This window comes from Aspergillus tubingensis (assembly GCF_013340325.1).
Source record: "Aspergillus tubingensis WU-2223L DNA, scaffold_9, whole genome shotgun sequence".
Classification (NCBI taxonomy): Eukaryota; Fungi; Ascomycota; class Eurotiomycetes; order Eurotiales; family Aspergillaceae; genus Aspergillus; species Aspergillus tubingensis.
In genome coordinates this window covers 2273747-2292574 of record NW_023336283.1, presented here as the reverse complement: position 1 = coordinate 2292574, position 18828 = coordinate 2273747, and the positions used below count along the sequence as shown (strand labels likewise).

The 18828-nt window shown below is 48.9% G+C and overlaps 7 protein-coding genes across 7 annotated transcripts; 5 read left to right on the top strand and 2 right to left on the bottom strand.

The window, feature by feature from the left end:
• Positions 1–184: 184 nt before the first annotated feature.
• On the bottom strand, positions 185–3655 carry AtWU_08833 (MutS family protein MSH5; the record flags this gene model as incomplete). The annotated part of the gene is made up of 17 exons (XM_035503941.1): positions 185–295; positions 369–507; positions 564–602; positions 663–864; positions 915–1026; positions 1077–1158; positions 1211–1245; positions 1298–1487; positions 1537–1626; positions 1675–1771; positions 1829–2183; positions 2232–2291; positions 2339–2416; positions 2467–2866; positions 2919–3294; positions 3352–3444; positions 3496–3655. 17 exons carry the CDS (start codon positions 3653–3655, stop codon positions 185–187), a joined length of 2619 nt encoding a protein of 872 aa, XP_035359834.1.
• A 519-nt stretch (positions 3656–4174) lies between these two features.
• hsp78 (chaperone ATPase HSP78) lies at positions 4175–6571 on the bottom strand (the record flags this gene model as incomplete). The annotated part of the gene is made up of 1 exon (XM_035503940.1): positions 4175–6571. The coding sequence occupies one exon, from the start codon at positions 6569–6571 to the stop codon at positions 4175–4177; it is 2397 nt and encodes a 798-aa protein (XP_035359833.1).
• Positions 6572–6971: 400 nt separating this feature from the next.
• AtWU_08831 (translation elongation factor 1 subunit beta) lies at positions 6972–8470 on the top strand (the record flags this gene model as incomplete). Its single annotated transcript, XM_035503939.1, has 5 exons — positions 6972–7011; positions 7091–7130; positions 7387–7754; positions 7810–8035; positions 8467–8470. The coding sequence occupies 5 exons, from the start codon at positions 6972–6974 to the stop codon at positions 8468–8470; spliced, it is 678 nt and encodes a 225-aa protein (XP_035359832.1).
• Positions 8471–8623: 153 nt separating this feature from the next.
• AtWU_08830 (membrane magnesium transporter family protein) lies at positions 8624–9177 on the top strand (the record flags this gene model as incomplete). The annotated part of the gene is made up of 3 exons (XM_035503938.1): positions 8624–8679; positions 8771–9026; positions 9115–9177. The coding sequence occupies 3 exons, from the start codon at positions 8624–8626 to the stop codon at positions 9175–9177; spliced, it is 375 nt and encodes a 124-aa protein (XP_035359831.1).
• Positions 9178–13238: 4061 nt separating this feature from the next.
• AtWU_08829 (uncharacterized protein) lies at positions 13239–13507 on the top strand (the record flags this gene model as incomplete). Its single annotated transcript, XM_035503937.1, has 2 exons — positions 13239–13272; positions 13329–13507. 2 exons carry the CDS (start codon positions 13239–13241, stop codon positions 13505–13507), a joined length of 213 nt encoding a protein of 70 aa, XP_035359830.1.
• Positions 13508–13965: 458 nt separating this feature from the next.
• On the top strand, positions 13966–14424 carry AtWU_08828 (putative GPI anchored protein; the record flags this gene model as incomplete). Its single annotated transcript, XM_035503936.1, has 2 exons — positions 13966–14031; positions 14095–14424. The coding sequence occupies 2 exons, from the start codon at positions 13966–13968 to the stop codon at positions 14422–14424; spliced, it is 396 nt and encodes a 131-aa protein (XP_035359829.1).
• Positions 14425–16708: 2284 nt separating this feature from the next.
• Positions 16709–18204, top strand: AtWU_08827 (putative ubiquitin conjugating enzyme E2; the record flags this gene model as incomplete). The annotated part of the gene is made up of 3 exons (XM_035503935.1): positions 16709–16711; positions 16795–17124; positions 17185–18204. 3 exons carry the CDS (start codon positions 16709–16711, stop codon positions 18202–18204), a joined length of 1353 nt encoding a protein of 450 aa, XP_035359828.1.
• Positions 18205–18828: the final 624 nt, after the last annotated feature.

Sequence of the window (18828 nt, the reverse complement as noted above, 5' to 3'; positions counted from 1 at the left end):
TGACTGTTGATGATATTGCTGAAGTCAGCTTCCACTAGTAAAGTAGACTGGCCGTAGCATAAAGCATTGAATTAAAGAAGGCCATAAAGGCACCGGATAGTACTGTAACTGGCAGTAAGTAGTTGCAGGGGTGGACCGTTATCCGTCCGGGTCAAGATAAATATATACTAATCTCGGTTGGCAGTCAAGAACCCGCACCAGATCCGTCGAACAATTTCTCCAGTCGATCTCTCATCAACTTAACATCACAAGGCGCAGACAGATCCAACGACAAGAACTCCCTCGCTAACCTGCCCTTGAAACATAACCAGTTAGCCTTTCGTTTCTCAATCGGGGACGGAGAAGTAGATAGACAAAGTATATCCTACTGCATCATCCAGAGCCTGCGTTTCTTGAGCCGAAAGGACAGCGCAAGCGGCAATCAGATTTTCACCACGAGCAGATAGTGAGGCAATTTCGTCTGCTCGATCGACAATTGTCTGACTGATACCATTCATCGCGGCGCATCTGTATCGTGCTCAGTCAGAGCATAACTCAGGGTTCTCAATTCTTCCAGAACGCACATTGTCCCAAAGCTTTGATCGCTTCGTCCAAGGCGGAAACTATGCCATGCGTGTTAGTGTCTCCTGCTTATGTTCGTCGTGCGAGGGTTGGCGCTATACTTATAGAGATAGGTGATCTGGTCTTCAGCCTCATTGGGTTCTTCATGTACACGAACCTCCATGTGGCCGAGTTGTAATTGCGGTCTAGGTTTGAGATATCCGTTCGCGAGAATCTCATGAAAATGTGTTGCAGCTATGACTTTGGGCGCATCTTCGCGATTTAGTAAATGTTCAAGGACTCCACATGCCAGTCCGATGCCGTCTAAGAGAGTCAGATTCTAGCTGTTTATTCGGGCATGCAGGTATATGAACCATTCTCATTGGTGCCTTTGCCGAATTCATCTATCAACAGCAGACTACGGCCGGTTACCTGCTTCAGGTCAAAGGATAGCTGCTGCAGATCGTTCATGAAGGTACTTTGTATCTGTGACACAAGTTAGATTTCTTAGTATAATAGTCGACTCACCAGCTTACCTGGGAGACGCTATCTTGAGTGTTTGACTTGACCAGGATTTTGTCGACGATTCCAAGCTCTGCACTTTCAGCTGGCACAAAGCTATACCGTTGAGTATAATAGCCTTGAATCGTTCGAACTAGGCGTTACATACCTTCCCACCTGCGCTAGGTAGACAATGAGAGCTACCTGCATAGCACTTCATTAGCTAGTATAAATGGATGCCGGGGAAGGAGCTCACCTGCTTCATGTATACGCTCTTCCCAGAATAATTCGGCCCTGTAAGTAGTAGCATGCTTGGTCCATAGTCACTTTCGTGTGGGTGGGATGTCAAGTGAAGAGACCCCAACGGCTCTCCCTGTGTCCTTCTACCAACCAAGAAGGTATTATTGGGCACATAAGACGAAACCGTAAGCTCCTGTAGGATGTGTCTACCCTTGTATTAGCTCTCTGGCCACGCTAACGCGCCAATTATCTTACCTGCCGCCTCTGATCTTGATAACATCTCCTTCCACCATCTTAGGGCGCACCAATTTGTAAAAGCTAGCCGCTTGAGCCATTGCAAGAAGACTGTCACAGGTAAGATAATCTCGTCAATCGTCGGCATCCATCTTTTACCTGTCTATTTGCCCACATATATCTGATGCTTCCAAAAGCACCGTCTCATATTGAAGTACCCTTTGCGCGAGATCATAAACTATCTCGATCTCCTTCTCTAATAAGGCTATCAGCTGCATTGGCCACAATAGCGCATCGAAAACCGAAGACAAACCACAGATTAGGCCATAGATGTCACCTAATTTCTCATCCATCTCCCTCATCCTGACATCCTTAAAATAAGCTCTGTTCTCTGTGAAGAATATGAGTTCCCACTCGTCTTCAACGCCCCTGTAAGCGGCGTCTCCCGTCTCATTGAGTGGAACCGCAATGTTGAAACCGAGTTGCGGGAAGTAAATGACATTGACATCTATGTCGTAACTCTCGGGAATGGTCGTCGCTATCTCTATCGCAACCTGCTTTAAAAGGCTGTTCATACCGTCATACCTGTCCTTTATGCGATCCAGCTCCCTGTCTATTCCAGGTTTCACAACCGTTCTGCCCTGTTCCTCAGAGCTATCAATGTCGACCTGATATAGTCAGAATCGGTTGATTTCGGTGAGAAGTATTGTGCATACTATTTCTTGTATCATTCTTCCGACTTTGTACAATTGAGCTGCTTCGAAAGCACGTAGCGCCTGTAACATGGTTAGTCGACTTTCGAGTGAGCGAATCCGATGAGGACCTTGTTATGGAGAGCCAGATTAGCACCATCTGAAGTCTCCCGTAGAGCGTCGTGGACGTCAACTCCATAGAAAGCAAACTTATGCCATATTAGCCAGGCATCCCCACAAGGAGAATGTTATGACATACGGCCAGTAAAGTAGCCCACACAGTCGCCTTGAACCCCATAATCTTCCCGCTTCCGGTACTGATGCCCTTTCGAAGGTTGATCATCGCGTATTGGAGGTTCTTAATGTGCTTCAAGCCCTTGACCATCTTGTCCAATGGATTAAAATTGTCCGCCCTATGATACATACTGATAAAGGAATGTCGCTCATTGATAACGTCAAGTTCCACGCTCGGTCGGAGGAACATCTGCTTTAATCTATTTCTTCCTTGTGGTGTAGATGCAAAGCGCTGGAAGAGACCATAAACTGAAAGCCCTTCCTTTGATGACGTTGACTTTTTCCCTGGGCCCTGATTCACCATGCTGGGATGAGTCTCAGATTCCATAATTTGGAGCGAAAGTAAGGTTCTGCCGTTGACAAACCTACTTCGCTGTGAACGAATGCCTCGCTGTTGCAGAGAGGATGAAGACTTACATAGTTCCGCTTAGAGTGAACATTTCCACGGATGATACTCTGAAGATTCCAGAGGCTCTCTCGTTGAACATCGACATGGAAGCTCGACGTCTTTGTAGATAAGCGAGTATGGCACCAGCACATCCAATCGTCACTGTATTTTCCATATCGATGGAGCCGGACACATGCAGAAGCTTGCCTTCCTGCAATGTGAGGTCCAGATTCTCAGTATCTAATTGTTCACCGTCAACTAACCCACTGTGTGGCACGAAGAACTTGATGCGATGCTCATGTCTTGAAGATATCTCTAAAGCAATCAGTTTGTTCTTTGCATTGAAATAGTTGAATTCTTGCGATGGACGGACGTCGAGTTGGTAGGGGACATAGGAGTGTGTATCTGCAAATATCAGATATGTCCAATTCTAATGAAACAGCAAAACGATGCTCCGCTAACCGCTAATTTGTTCATCCCATGGTCTTTCTTGCAGGTTGTTTGGATCCACACGGGGAGATATCAAGAGTACTGTAGGCTTCGTCTGGAGGACCACTTCAGACTCGTTAGCCGCTGAAGCATGGTAACGGAGAAGGTCAGACAAACAACTGTCGATTATATTCTCACTGGAATGCCGTAGATCGCCTAGGAGGTATAGTTTCTCTTCCAGCGCAGAATAATAGGAACATCCGACAGTCCCTGAATCTCTCATATCCACTGCCACTACAACTTGTTCGAATTCGTCATCGATGGAGTATTCAATCATGGCACTATCAGGTTGAAACTGCTCAGCATTGTAAGAGGGAGGTGCTCTTGCTCTTAGTGTCTCTTGTGAAGTGGGAGGCAAGTTGCCTGGAGTCCTCGGTCGTGGAAAATCGTCATGATTGGATGAGGGATTGAAAGAATTGACATGTCGGGGATGTGTCGTACGTTTTCTTTTCGTTCGTGGCTCCATAAAGCTTTCAGACTGAGCAAGTGTCTGCTAGGAGGTACATCCTATGAGGCGCGGGAGTTGGGAGAACACGCCTTCAAAGCGGCATTACTTTACCAGATCAAGTGACAGCCCCGAGAATTTACAACACCGAGGATAATAACGGAATAATAACGGAATGGAAATTCTATAGTAAATATGTACAATTTAGTCGTCACTTATGATACACTGATAATGCTATGATACATGAGTAAGAGTAGAGATCAAGTCATACAAGGTCATCATCTTAACACCTTTTCCAGACAATAGCGCCGAATTCCTAAATATTAGAAAGAGCAAAGTGCATAATGAATCTTAGGAACTTTCAGTTTCTGTCGCCACCGGAGCTTCTGCTGCCACTGCAAGTCCACTCTTGTCGGCATTGAACGTGACACGAGCAGTTTGCCCGGACGTGACTTCGCCGCGAATGATCTTATCAGCCAGCTTGTTGCCGATTTCTTTGGCGATTAAGCGGTTAAGGGGCCGGGCTCCGTATTTGGGATCGTATCCCTTCTCGCAAAGCCAGTCTTTGATCTCGTCATCAACCTTCAGAATCATTCGGCGGTCGTCGAGACGTGATTGCAGCTCCTTCACTCTGATGTCAACAATATCCCTCAGAGCGTCGCGGGACAGCCTCTTGAAAATGATGAATTCGTCGATACGGTTGAGAAACTCTGGCGGATAGGCCGATTGTACGACATCCATAACCGACTTTTTTGTTTCAGGCGCAAGCTCGTTATCACCACCTTCCTTGTAGGGGTGTAAAGGATCGGCACCGACAAGAATGTCGGCACCGAGGTTCGATGTTAAAACAATGAGAGTATTCCTGAAGTCAACCTTGTGGCCCTGAGAATCTGTGAGGAAACCCTCATCAAGGACTTGCAGGAGCAAAGCAGAGATGTCGCGATGCGCCTTCTCGAACTCATCAAATAGCAGAACCGCGTAGGGCTTCCTCCTCACGGCCTCTGTAAGTTGACCGGCGTCATCGTATCCAACGTACCCGGCTGGAGAGCCGATCAAGCGACTAATAGTGTGCTTTTCTTGGAACTCGCTCATGTCGAACCGAACAACAGCCGTCTCCGTGGAGAACAAGAACTCAGCCATCTTTTTGCAGAGCTCTGTCTTGCCAACACCCGTAGGACCGAGGAACATGAACGAGGCGAGGGGCCGGTTCTCGCCACTAAGGCCAGCTCTTTGCATGCGCACGGCATTTGCAACTGCAGAAAGAGCCTCATCCTGCCCACGAACGGATCGACGTAGAGTGTCTTCCATTTTGATGAGCTTCTCCACCTCACCGGCCATTAGCTTGTTGACAGGGATGCCAGTAGTCCGAGAGACTACGTTTCCAATATCATCAGCGGTGACTGAGTCGTGGATGAGACTAGTCTGGGCCTTTGTGGCTTGTTCTTCACCCTCTTTGGGAAGTTTGGCTTCGAGAGTAGGAATGGTGGCATATCTCAGTTCACCCGCCTTTGCAAAGTCTCCTTCTCTTTGAGCTTTCTCTAACTCGAAGCGAGCACGCTCCAGCTCCTCTTTGGCGCGCTTGAGCTCTTCGATTTCCGATTTCTCCTTCTCCCATACCTCGGTGAGTTTTCTCGCTTCTTCTTGTTTAACCTTCAGATCTTCCTGTAGTTTGTCTCTTCTTTCGCGGCTACTGACATCGGTCTCCTTGCGAAGTGACTCCAGCTCAATTTGGATGGTAGTGATATCGCGATCAAGCTCTCTAATCACATCGGGCTTCGACTCCTGCTGTAGTCGCAAGGCGGATGCCGCTTCGTCGACCAGATCGATAGCCTTATCGGGAAGAAATCGGTCGGTGATGTATCGGTTGCTGTAAGTTGCTGCCGCCACCAAAGCGCCATCCGTGATTCGTACACCATGGTGCACTTCATACTTGTTCTTGATACCACGCAAGATGGATATAGTAGCGGCAACCGAGGGCTCCCCAACCTGGATAGGCTGGAACCGTCTAGCCAAAGCCACGTCCTTCTCAATCAATCTGTATTCGTTCAAAGTCGTAGCGCCACAGCATTGTAGCTCACCGCGAGACAATGCCGGTTTCAGAAGGTTGCTGGCGTCGATACTGCCTTCGGCCTTTCCCAAGCCAAGCAAGGTATGAAGCTCATCAATGAAGAGGATCACACCCCCTTGCGCATCCTCGACCTCCTTAAGGACAGATTTCAACCGTTCTTCGAAGTCACCTCTGAATTTAGCACCAGCAATGAGAGACCCCAGATCCAGAGAAATAACACGTTTGTCCTTAATGCTCTCGGGAACGTCTCCTTGAACAATTCTCTGCGCCAAACCCTCCAAGACAGCAGTCTTTCCGGTACCCGCAGCTCCGATCAGAACGGGATTGTTTTTCGTTCGCCTGGAGAGAACCTGAATGGTGCGATGGATTTCGGCATCACGTCCAATGACCGGGTCCAACTTGCCTGCCTTAGCCCTGGCTGTGAGGTCGACACCGAATTGTTCCAAGGCCGACTTTTCTGGTTCACCACCAAGATTCATGCGATGGGTACCTCCGGGAGGATGAGGGCGACCATTGGCATAAGTGCGTACAGGCAAGACGGACGGGAGCCGGGCGACATTCGTGATCCGGGTGGGCGCAAGTAGACGCAATGCCTGAGAAGGTTGAAGAAGGCGGTTCGATGACGGTAGGGAGGATGGTCGGAGAAGTCGACCCCGAGCGAGTTGTAACCTTGACGACATGATCAAACAGCCGACCGTGTGCACAGTTGGGTGTGAAAGCAAAAGGTACAACACTGCAGATCTTCAATCGAGCTCCCGATATAGCTGGGGCAACCTATATACCTCGCCGGGACAGGCGGCCAGCCGATTGCCTCACAGGCGTCGCGAGGCTTCTCGAAGGCTCCACCGCACGACGAACGATGAGTGGCGGAAGCTCCCCCAAAAGGGCCAGCTAGCTCCGTCACCGTGTGGTCACATGACCGACCGGAATGAGGGGCTCAGTTGGTGCCGCCGAAAAATTTCACTACTCGGACCCTCCGCTGAAAAAATACTTCAGAACACCTTTCCCCTCCTATTTATTCCTCCTTTTCTTCTCCTTTCCTTCTACTCACCACACACATCCCCCAGACACACATTCACAATGGGTTTCACTGATCTTGCCTCCGAAGCCGGCCTTACCCGTATGTTCACACTTTCCCTTTCTTTTTCATCATTTCCCTTTCCAATCTGCTCTCAGCAGTAACTAATGGTACCCCTCAGTTGCCAACAACTACCTGGCTACCAGGAGCTACATTGTTGGGTAAGGCACACCTTTAGGGATCCTTCCCCCCTCCCCTTTTGCTTTGGTGCCTTTGAAAGATTCTTCCTTGTTTGCATGATGAAAAGAAATTGGTCCGTGTTTATGAGGCGGCTTAAGACCCCGCTGCAAGATTAAACACAATGCGAGAAATCGCGCTTCTGATTACTTGGAAAAATTCTTCTTTGCTTTCTGTTTTCCGTCATTCATGAATACCTTCGCTAGCGATGATGGTGGCACAAAGCTAACTGGAATATAGCGATGCTCCCTCCCAGGCCGATGTCGTGACCTTCAAGGCCTTCTCCGGTGCCCCTGACGCCGAGAAGTACCCCCACGCTGCTCGCTGGTACAAGAACATCGCCTCTTTCGAGGCTGAGCACGCCACCCTCCCCGGCGATGCCTCCAAGCCCTACACTGCCTACGGCCCTGAGTCCACTGAGCTGCCCACCAACCCCAAGGCTGCCAACGACGACGACGACATGGACCTCTTCGGCTCCGATGAGGAGGAGGAGGACCCGGAGGTCGTCAAGGAGCGTGAGGCTCGCCTTGCTGAGTACCGCAAGAAGAAGGAGGCCAAGCCCAAGCCCGTTGCCAAGTCCCTGGTGACTCTTGAGGTTAAGCCTTGGGGTATGTTTCATCTCCATATATCGCATTAGTTGTGTATGATTCTAACCAGTCACAGATGATGAGACCAACCTTGAGGAGATGGAGGCCAACGTCCGTGCCATCGAGATCGACGGTCTCGTCTGGGGTGCCTCCAAGTTCGTTACCGTTGGTTTCGGTATCAAGAAGCTCCAGATCAACCTTGTCGTCGAGGACGAGAAGGTCTCCCTCGACGAGCTCCAGGCTCAGATCGAGGAGGACGAGGACCACGTCCAGTCCACCGATGTTGCTGCCATGCAGAAGCTGTAAGCGGAACGTTGTTTAATGATGAAGATAAATGGCGTGATGATGGATTTTCTTATGCTATCCCACGGAAATATACTGTCATGAACTTGAATAACCCAAGCCGACTGGGGACACCCCTCGGCATAACGAATACCAAAAATCAAAAATACCCAATTAATACACTACTGGTGCAGATGTAGCAGATATTTCCGTAGATCAGTAGTTTTACCCCTCCTAATAGTAGAAACCACACCAAGTGGGATGACCTGAACAAATGAAATGCTGCCCAATTCAATCAAAACCTGGTTGGGCCTTTGGCGGGGGAGTGGCCGGTCGGTCAATCCGGACCTGAAATTCTTTGCCAAGTGCAGAAGAGGTTCCATTGGTCCACCGTAGAACTCAGTTGCGCAGACTACTACATACAGCTAGCTAACCACTAACCACCAACTAGGTAAGCTGCAACTGATAGACCGTCCGGACTCCAAAGCTCACGAGCGAGCCAATCTCGACCACAGTCACCGTCCACCACTCCGAAACCAATACCTTTTCTAGTACCCATTACTTCTGAATTACCTCAACAAGATTAGTTACAGAAGAAAGAAACCAAAATGGGATTCATCTCCCGCATTATCACACTCTTCGGCCTCGTCCTGCTCGCCCATGCGTACGTTGAACACACCCTACCTACATTGATCTCTCCACTTTACACCACATCATATCAGATCACTAACAAGGCATACGTATAAATAATTTAGAGGCTACTCCGCCCACGAACACACCATCCTGTACAGCAACACCGCAAGCACAGCAAGCGGCGGCACCGCCCTTCCGCTCGACATCGTCATCGAAGCCCTCGCATCACTAGTCCTCGTCTCGGCGGGACTTGTCCTCGGCGCAGAAAAGCTCAAGCCGATTAGTTGGAGTGAATGGGCGGGTCAGATTGAGCGCGAGGGTGGCGGGAGGAATCCGTATCGGAGGTTGGAGGAACGGTATGGGTTTTGGGATGTTAGGGTGAGTTTATTTTCTCCCTTCCCTTCCCTTCTTGCAGATGTAGAGGATTGGGGGTATTGAGCTTATGCTGATGTGTTGGGGATTTTAGGCGAAGAGAAAGGAGTTTGCGGATTGGATGAAGGGGGAGGTTCCTGTTCCTGGTAAGGAATGAGTTGAGGGGATTGGGTTGGTTGGTTGGTTGGGTTTATTGGGTGTGGGAAGGGTGTATTATAGTTGTACGTTTGTGGTTGATAAATTGATGGGATTTGGAACGAATATGATCTTTGATTGATTTGATATGATTGCTTATGATGGTTTGTCTTGGTTTGCTTGTATTGGATTGGGTGCTGATGGTGTGAAAGGGCTTGATATCAAGCCATGTGCTTGTTCGGTTTGGTGATCTACTGGTATGAATGTGGTATATCAGGATGCTAAAAGGGCGTGCATATTATAGTCACTGAAGCATCTATGGTTTGAATGATCCGAAGTGTCGTAGAGCAGCGTCGGAAACTAGTGGAAGCAGATAAGATGCTGGCATGAACAGAATACTTAGTGGTAGGTTTACGTCTACACAATACCACTCACACACCAGACTTGACTGTGACTACAAATGCCTCAACCTCTACAGTCCTGCCTACGTGCAGATATGCTCTACGCCATGGGCAAGAAAGTGGGATAGTCCAGAACCGCCCACATAACGCCCAATACCCACCTGCAACGCGTATACCACCATCGCATCCATCACTGACATCCAACATATCCAACCCTGCCATGGAGAATTCTTCCGTAAGATTAACAACGTTCTTCGCGCCCCGGGCTTCCGCGGACCATTATCCGTCATGTTGATTGGAATGTTGTCCGTCCGGCGAACGGCTCGGTCTAGCCCCGGAGCCCAAGAGAAGTAAGTAAGTGGGTGTGATGGATGGAGTGCCAATGTTGAATGCATTCATTCTTGGATGAGCTTGCGCTGCGCTGCACGGCACGGGATAGTGGCATGTAAGTAAAAGTGTGCGTGTGAAGTAGTAGTCGTGTACATGAGGACGCGTCCATCCATCGATATTGTCATCAACATTGTCATCTCTTGAGCGTTTTCAAAGATGGGTTCGGGAATCATGTCCGGAGCTGGATATTGTAGACTTTAGGTTCCCCCCTTCCTATTTCAATAGGAGTTTGCGCGGGATGACGCGGCAGGACAATGGGGGAGGGTAATCGGTGTAGACATAGTTGACAGATGATGCTATGTTAATGTTGCTTGCTGGTAGGGTAAGTAGTTAGTTGTGCAGTCTGGGATAATTGGACACAGCAGGTATTGAGTAAAAGCAGGAAGTTGTCTTCAAGCTCGTGGCAGGTGTCTTTGGCCTTCACTTTCTTAGTTCAGTCATCCATCCAGGTTAGTCTTGCAGGTGACAAGAGACAGGCCACGCAAGATTCAGTAGATCATTGAATTGTTAGTGAGCGAATATGCATTTTATAGTGTGGTTAATCATCCATCGCAGCGGTATGCTCATCATGATAATTCTGGAAAGTGGTTGAGGCAATTCGGACCCCTCTTGCCTGACACACCCCAGTTCTCAATTTTGGACTTTCCATTCGGTTCTATTTAAGGTGCTGTGTCGCAAACCCTCAACCCGTCTTGGCTTATACCAGCTAACCGAGTCGTCCAAGACGGGAGGTCAAGAACATGTCCAATAGGGGGAATTTACTTGAATTAGCAGTTCGTAAACGAGGAAGGAGATGGTGGGGTAAGTTGATGGGTTGATTAGTTGGGATGGAAGAGAAACAAGCGCATGTCTAAAGCAAGACACGGACAACACAACGGCAAACAGGTTAGGCCTTCTGACTGGTTTGCATGTAAGACATATCACGGTGACATGGAGGGTAGACGTAAGTAGTCCTCTGAAGTGGTTCAGATTGTTTGGGTAGGATGGATCTGAGAGCAAAAGCGATCAATATCCGATAGTGATTAGTGAGGCATTATTCAATGGACATGGAAATAACAACGGGCATGGAGATGATGGATGCTCCAAGTGGGTATGAATACGAAGATCTATTAGTAGTAGGTATCTATAGGTGCAAGCATAAGGATGACAAGTCCTTTTCTAAGTACTTCCGTAGCATTTTACTGTGCTCAGTCTAGGTCTAGTTAGTCTAAAGACGGGGGAATTGGTGGGCAATAATAGTCAATAATGAGGAAAAGCAACGTAACCCAACCACCACTTCCAGCCTTACCCCGTAACCCCGAGAACGATAGGTCTTTTTTCTTTTGTTTCTTCTTTTCCCCTGCCTTCACGGGGGTAAAGACAGGCAATTTTAGCGACCACAAAGAAAATAAAACTCCGGACCATGGACCCTGTTATGTAACGTGTATGTGAGTTTTCACCGAAAGGACATCTCAGTTCAAAGGCTGGCGCCATCTACTACTTATTGATTGATTTCTCATTATAAATTAGTAGCAGTATTTATTCAATGCTCAATTTGGGTGGCGCCCCCACCAATTGGAGTGGAGGGTCTCAATCTCGACCGAATTAACGGGGGAAAATGGAGAGATGGCGTCCGAGGGTTGAGATTGAGACAAGGGCGGGATGGAGAGAGGGGCGGTTGAGCATTGGCAGGGTTAGAGAGAATTCTTAGCCTCGCCTCGATACTACGGGGATGTTTCCCATCTTTTAACCCTTGTGCCCTGCCATGCGTCATGTTCATCCCTGGACGAGGGAGGGAGGTAGAGAGTTGAATCGAGTATGAATTCAGTGTGTTTATTATTGCCCAGTTGATAGGTATGGAGTACGTGTGCGAAGCCCTACTGTATTTCCCTTGCATCACGCGGGTGGTAATTAAGTAAAATGTCCGTATCCGACCCTCTTGGAGGCCGGAGATTTGAGACCCCTGATACCGCTGTACCTTACGGTAGACTGGTCTGGCCTAGTGCCATGTCTTAAATGGAGGAGGGCCGGGGAAAAGTTAATATGAAAGAAGAAAAGTAAAAGAAAGAAAATAAATTAATAAAGAAAAGGATTGATCGACACTTCCCAAGTCCATGCACACCTCGCATCGGTTGCATACGTACGCTTTGCTCATGTAGGAACAAGACCAGACAGCAACTGTGCTCTTGGCATCTTGCAGGTCAACTATACTATTTACTAACTAGTATTGTCCCTCTCTTATTTATGGTTGATGTTAATTATTTTTCCGGATCGGCTCTACTCCGGAAGGAGACCGAGAATGAAAGGTGCTTAGAAGTTCTTATGAGCCATGCAGGGGTCGAATCACGTTCTATTGTGCGGTGGTGCCGAAGGGCTCGTCATGATCTTACGTCAGGTATCGATTGTGAGGGTTGGGTTGGATGGATGATGCGTCTTTGGGTGGTTTGTTACGTGGACAAGCAGGATGTGGCAGTAAACGAGGCTTGCTATCGGTTAAGCATTGCCGTTGCTACAGTATCTTCCATATCACCAGCTTGTCTGTCGGTCGAACCCGTCAGTTGTTGTTCTTCTTCGGAGTGGCGTGCCTGACGGCTATGAAAGGCTAGACTGGTCGGATGTACTGCCTCGTATGACAAGCTTTGAATGCGTGGCTGGGAAAGACAAGACAGGATAGGACAAGGCATTCATGCGGTGGCAGGCATGCTTCGTACGTTAGGACTTGAATAGTCTCTTTTGCCTTTTTTTTCCCTGCAATTTGCCAAATTGGCTGGTCCATGCGGGCCGGTGGTGCGCATACCAGAGCGGCCCTAAGGATGGGTGACTCCGGTAATCTAAAGATTTAGTGGGAAGGGTGAAGGCCTGCCCCTTCAGTGGTGCTGTGACCAACGTCTATTTTCCTCTGTATTTCTGATTAATGTTCTAGTTGAGTAGATATTTTGTACCACTTGCTCCCTTGAGTCTAGGCTTGAAACCTTCAAAACAAGGTTAGAATGAGTATCATGCCCAGGAGATATCCCTTAATAGAAATTTGATCAGTGACCCATTAAACTCAGAACAGATGTAACAAGAGAGACAACAACAACAAACAGATTGAGAGACTGGGGCTTCCCAATTTTTCTTTGCTTTTCTCCCACCCCCATCATTAATTGCTTCCATTCCCACTTCGGTCAAGGGCGAGATTTGAACCCAGGTTGCATTCACATTATTCGTACCAACCGCGGTGGCTCCAGGCGTGTAGATCTATAGGACACGACCATCATTGGGCGGGGCGCCCGCAGCAGGAGTGGATCGCGGCAGCTGACGCTGTGTTCCGATGGCCTCCCCAAAAATAGCAAAACAGAGCAGAGGTATACGCAACCCTCTTGCGGAGGAGACCATTCAGAATGCTGACTAACTGGACTAGTGGCCCGTCTTGGGGCACTTGAGTTGCGCCATCTGATGATTGTTTACTCTCCAGTACGCCTTGGCATTGGTCTTTCCAGCATCGTCCTGCACGCTCGATGCTGGCTCGTCCCGCCCTCTCAGCCACGGGCAGCGACTCAGACTCATCCAGAAAATGCGAGACGCGGACCGAGCTGCTGATGCTGCCCTTCGCCCGGTGGGTCCCTTTTCCCTCCATTGCCACTAGGAGTGTAGAGTGTAGACGAGGAGGTTGTGAAAGGTGTGCAGACAGGGCTGATGGAGATTGCTGAGGGATGAATGGCACCTGTTGTGTGCTGCAATTGCTTTTGGTCTTACTTTTGATTTTCTTTTTTTAATTCCTAATTTTATTATTATTATTATTTGGGGCTCGAATTTCCTCTTTCCACTCCCCCTGCTTTACTCTATTTAAAGGATGCCCCTGCGCCTGTCAAGCACTGCGTCCCTTTCCCTTCTTCCTCAAGTGATATAAAGTATCCCCACGGTCGTTCCACGAACCTCAACAACTTTCGCTTCACCTCTTCACTTCAAAGACACTCGCTAGTCTATCGATCGCCTTCGCACGATCCACTTCAATCTACCACCCGAGCACTCAGATCTCGATATCACTCGCTAGCAAGATGCGTTCTTCCATCCTCCTCGTCGCTTTCTCGGCTCTCGCCGCTGCTCAGTCCTCCGTCGCTGTGGTAAGAAGCCCTCTAGTCCTATACTAGTCTTATGCCTGAGTGAATGCTAACATACAACCCCAGCCCCAGGGTCAGCCCTCCGCTGCTGTCACCTCTTCCCCTGTCATCCCCACTCAGGGCTCTCTGCCCGCTGGTGCTTCCAGCGCTCTTATTGGATCTAGCGGTGTTCCTTCTTCCTTCGCGAAGTCGGCCAGCGCCTCTGCTTCTACTTCCACCAAGACCTCCACCAAGACCTCCAGCTCCGACTCTTCCACCTCCACCAGCGACTCTTCCTCCAAGAGCGGCTCCAGCTCCAGCTCCAGCACCTCTTCCGGCGCTGGTGTTCCTCTCGCCACCGCTGGCCCCGTCGGTCTTTCCGTCGTGGCTGGTGCTGCCCTTGCCGCTTTTCTGTAGATGAAGAGCGCAAGTGGTCTTCCTTGCCCTTAGAGGGAGTCGAGTCTCGATCGTCACACACTCCACTCTGGTGGGGAACAGCAGATACCCATGGCGATCGAACCTTCCATCCATTCTAAGCCGCAAGGGACAGGCGCTATGAAATCAAAGGGGACGGATGTTCTGCGGTTTTCTTTCTTCTGACATATGTAACATTGCTGGGAAGGCTTTTATTTCTTTGGATCTTCCTTTCAAAGGTTCACCGCGTGTTCACCAGAGATTCATAACTGCGGCGCACATAAGATTTCAATTCTCTAGTAATTTTTAATCGTTTAATGAGGACATGGTAAATACACACATTACACAGGGATTTTCTGGAATGCCGAGAACCGCCCCTTTCATTTTAGATCCAACCACTTGTAAGTCTGAAGTAGTGAGAGCTTAATTTGAAGGGGTAAAAAGCAATTAACTAGAGACTTAAACGTAGATTCCATCCCAAGTCAGTTGTGGGACCTACCGTTCATGGCATGGGCTTGAGCCTATCCACAACCCCAGATCTAATACATTGACAAGTCTTGCGCCACCCTGAAAGAGACTAATCAAAATGTGTAATTTCGAAACCAACCGTTATAGAGGCTCTTAAACGGCCGCGTTTCCAACTTGTAGTTTAAATCTCACGTGCTTTGACGTACTATTATGCACTCGTCAAGCATTTATTCTATAGTCACTTCTTGTCCTGACTGATGCTTGACTCCAGCGACCTCTATTCTTCTATAACAGACCAACATTACTTCACAAGGTGAACTCTCGGACGTCTAAAAGCCTACTAATATCGCAAGTAATAGATATACGCCACTCAGACTACCGCACGCCACCACTTTCTTGGTGCCTTATTACTCATACCATCATGCCATCATGCCATCAAAATAGTAGTAGTCTACTCTGTACAGTAGGACGCTTGCATTAGCAACTGAGTAAGTAATCTAGTGCTGCTATCACCACTCGTTGGTTCTAAGCTACTAGTTATACACGGCTATTGAACTTAAGGAACTATATTATCACTACCTTGTGAGTTTTCCACCCCTTATACTAGCCACAAATCATACAGGGACGGGTGAATACTACAAATGAACCCTGCCTGTATTTTAAAATGAGAGAAAGGGAAGTAGAGGTACGTAGAGGAAGCCATAGTAAGCGGTTGCTGAGGATATCGGATTAGAACTTGTGGCTATCTAGATCCTGGAGCTCCTCGTCATAGGAGATGATGGAGGGGTAGGAAGGCCATGTAGGTAGCAGAGGATCTGGTGGAGCGTTTGGCTACGCTGAATGGTCTGAAGGTTGCTGTGGTACTGAAAGTGCTCTGAAAAGACGTTGCTGTATACAAGGAGATAATTGGAGGTCGCATAGTTTGGCCTCCATCTTGAGGATGGATACAAAGTAGCGATATATTAACTTACCTTCCTACCTGTGCTAAAGCTGGTGCCAGTAGGCTAGATGGTCCAGTTGGCAAGGCCACGGCACTCAGTAAAGAGAGGCTAGGTTTTTTGCCCAGTGGGGCCGGGTTCGATCATGACTTTGCGCCCTTCCTTTTTTCTTTGTTTCAATTAGTTGCTTAGCTACCTAGCCATGATAGTCTTGGTTCGCTTAGAGAGAAGATAATCAACGGTGAACAGGACTAGATCGTACGTTTGGCACGGCCCCAACAAGAGTAGCTAGCTTTTTGCCCTTAGCTTTGGGATCAAACCGATCCTGCGCTCTTCCTTTTGTCTATCACCTTGTTGGGCCAGATCCGCCAGTTGCCTTCATCCAACAGATAGGCTACAGTGGTAGTTCCCGTCTGCTAAACACGCTGCTTGAATGTTCTGCTCTTTCTCGATGCTCTAGGTAGTAAGTAGTTAGTTATAGTTAAGTAATAAGTATGGGGTGTCATGCCGTAAGCAGCTCATTACATTTCCTAAAACGCGCAGTTCAGACGCGAATACACGTGACTGATACACGCGTGCTGTTTCCTTACCCGATATGGACTAGTGAACAGCGCTTCACCTCATCAAAACAAAGAACAACAAGCGGCCGTCGGGGGCAACGGATCGGGACCGAGCCATCATCATCCACCTTGCTGCGAATCAACTCTCGCCTTGCCCGACTCTCACGGTCCACAAAGGGATTCTCGTCTGTGTCACTCGCCTAGATCGACAGGGGCAGACGAACAGACCACGGCACAACCATTGATCCCACACGAACCTAGCCTCTGCTAGCAACGCAACACCTTCGGCCTCAAATTTGAGGTCGACGTCAATTAGCCAGTATGGTAAGTTACCTTGCTGTCCAATGCCAATCAACCTTTCCTCGGTTGAGCGACGATCGTCTGACAACCTCGTGTTCTCCCTTCAGGTATCATCTCTACGACGTCTCGCAGCGGACCATGCAGCATTGCACGAAGAGCTCCCTCCCAACTATCTCTTTCCCTCCGACGATGCCTCTGCCGGGGACGACTTGACACAGCTCACCACCCTCCTGGCCGGGCCACAGGGTACACCATACTCGCAGGGCCTATGGCGATTGCATCTGAAGATGCCGGAGGACTATCCTAAGAGTCCACCAAAGGCCACATTCAGGACAAGGATATGGCATCCGAATGTGGAGGAATCGACGGGTGCAGTCTGCGTGGATACACTGAAGCGGGACTGGAAGCCCAACTTGACTTTGAAGGACGTTCTAATCGTATGTATCCTTACCATATACTGTCGACAATTCCTGATCCTCATCTGACATGGTTCTTAGACAATCTCCTGCCTCCTCATATATCCCAACCCGGACTCCGCACTGAACTCCGCAGCCGGCGCACTTCTCCAAGAGAACTACGATGCGTTCGCCCGCCAAGCGAAACTCATGACCTCCATCCACGCCCCAGTTCCATCAGACTTGGCTTCAGCGGTATCCGAGGCGAAAACGAGAGGTGAAGACGCCGACACAGTCATCCCAGAAGAGCAAGAATTGTCCCGCTCGCTACGACCACGAAAGGGTGCCAGAATCGCCTCAGTCACTATGAAGAAGCGAACAACTCGGAGAAGTGCCGCAGAGAGCTCGAGCTCACGGGCACTATCTCATCAACCTAGCACACCAATTGAACGAGAAGCACAAGAACCAGAAGAACCTCACGACACCCTCACCCTTGATACGACCGTCTCCGACAGTGAATCAGAAACATCTACCAACGCCAGCAAAGAGAACGACCCTTCCCTATCTCCTTCCCCAGTCCGACTCGCACCACCTAGCATCCGCAAAAACGCTTTCGGGAAACGTCCCCTTTCCGTCCTAACCGTGCCAATGGACGTAGACGACCCCTTCTCCATGGACACAGAAGACACAACAACAGGCGGCATGTCCGCATCCGAGAAGAACATCGCAGCAAATCATCCCAGCGAGCTCCCGGAGCGCGGCCACTCTCCACAGAGAAAGTCCCCGAAGCTGTCCGTACTCGACAAAGGCATCAACTCATCAGGTCGGATACGCGAGGATGTCCAGATTTTCGAAGACGATCCCGACCCTGCCGAGCTAGGCTTCATCCGACGAGCCAGCGGCGACGGCAAGGAAAACCCCCGAGCCTTAGCCGGTCTAAAAGATACCGACCCCGCAATCCGGATGTCTAATCCCAACTATCCCCTCACGATTCTTGCCCCCTCGGCATCGAGGTCCGTCTCCTCCGGCTCGCGCCTATCAAAACCAATCACGGGGTCACGAAAAGTCTCATCCTCGAACGGCAAAAAAGCCAAACCGCGCATCGGCATTCGCAGACTCTAGGCATACTAATGACCACTGCTACTTATACCCAAGCCTGTATCTTCTCAATACCCTCTTTCTATTCCCCTTCCGCTACCTTACTACATACCATACCGCTACCACCCTTTAATACCCAATCGAACATAGCCGCAACCACTCATGAACACAAATACTACATGCATTACATTGTGAATGAAATTCATCCAAGACAACATTCAGCGTCGTCACGTGGAACGAAAAATAACCCCGACAAAGGAAATGGATACCTCCTTCTATATCGTATTGATTGCTACATTACCAGGCATAGCTCGTCCTCGTTTTGCATATCCCCACGGCGTGTACCGTACACTTGCTTCTTTCCTGCTTTCATAGCCATTGGCATAGGCATAACTCTACATAGCGTGTCCATACTCCATACACAAAGACCAACGATCATGCATTGGGTGGATCAGTACAATACAAAAACGTTGCTACTTTCTCTCTTTCACTCAATTCTTCACCTGCTAAGATACTAGGCATGACTGGATAGCTCATGAGAAAACATGAAAATTAATAAAAATAGAACAGAGATTCTCGTTATCAACCTTCAACCTTCATGAGTTATGTTTTGGGTAGTACATAGTAGTAGTGTGCTTGCTCAATAAT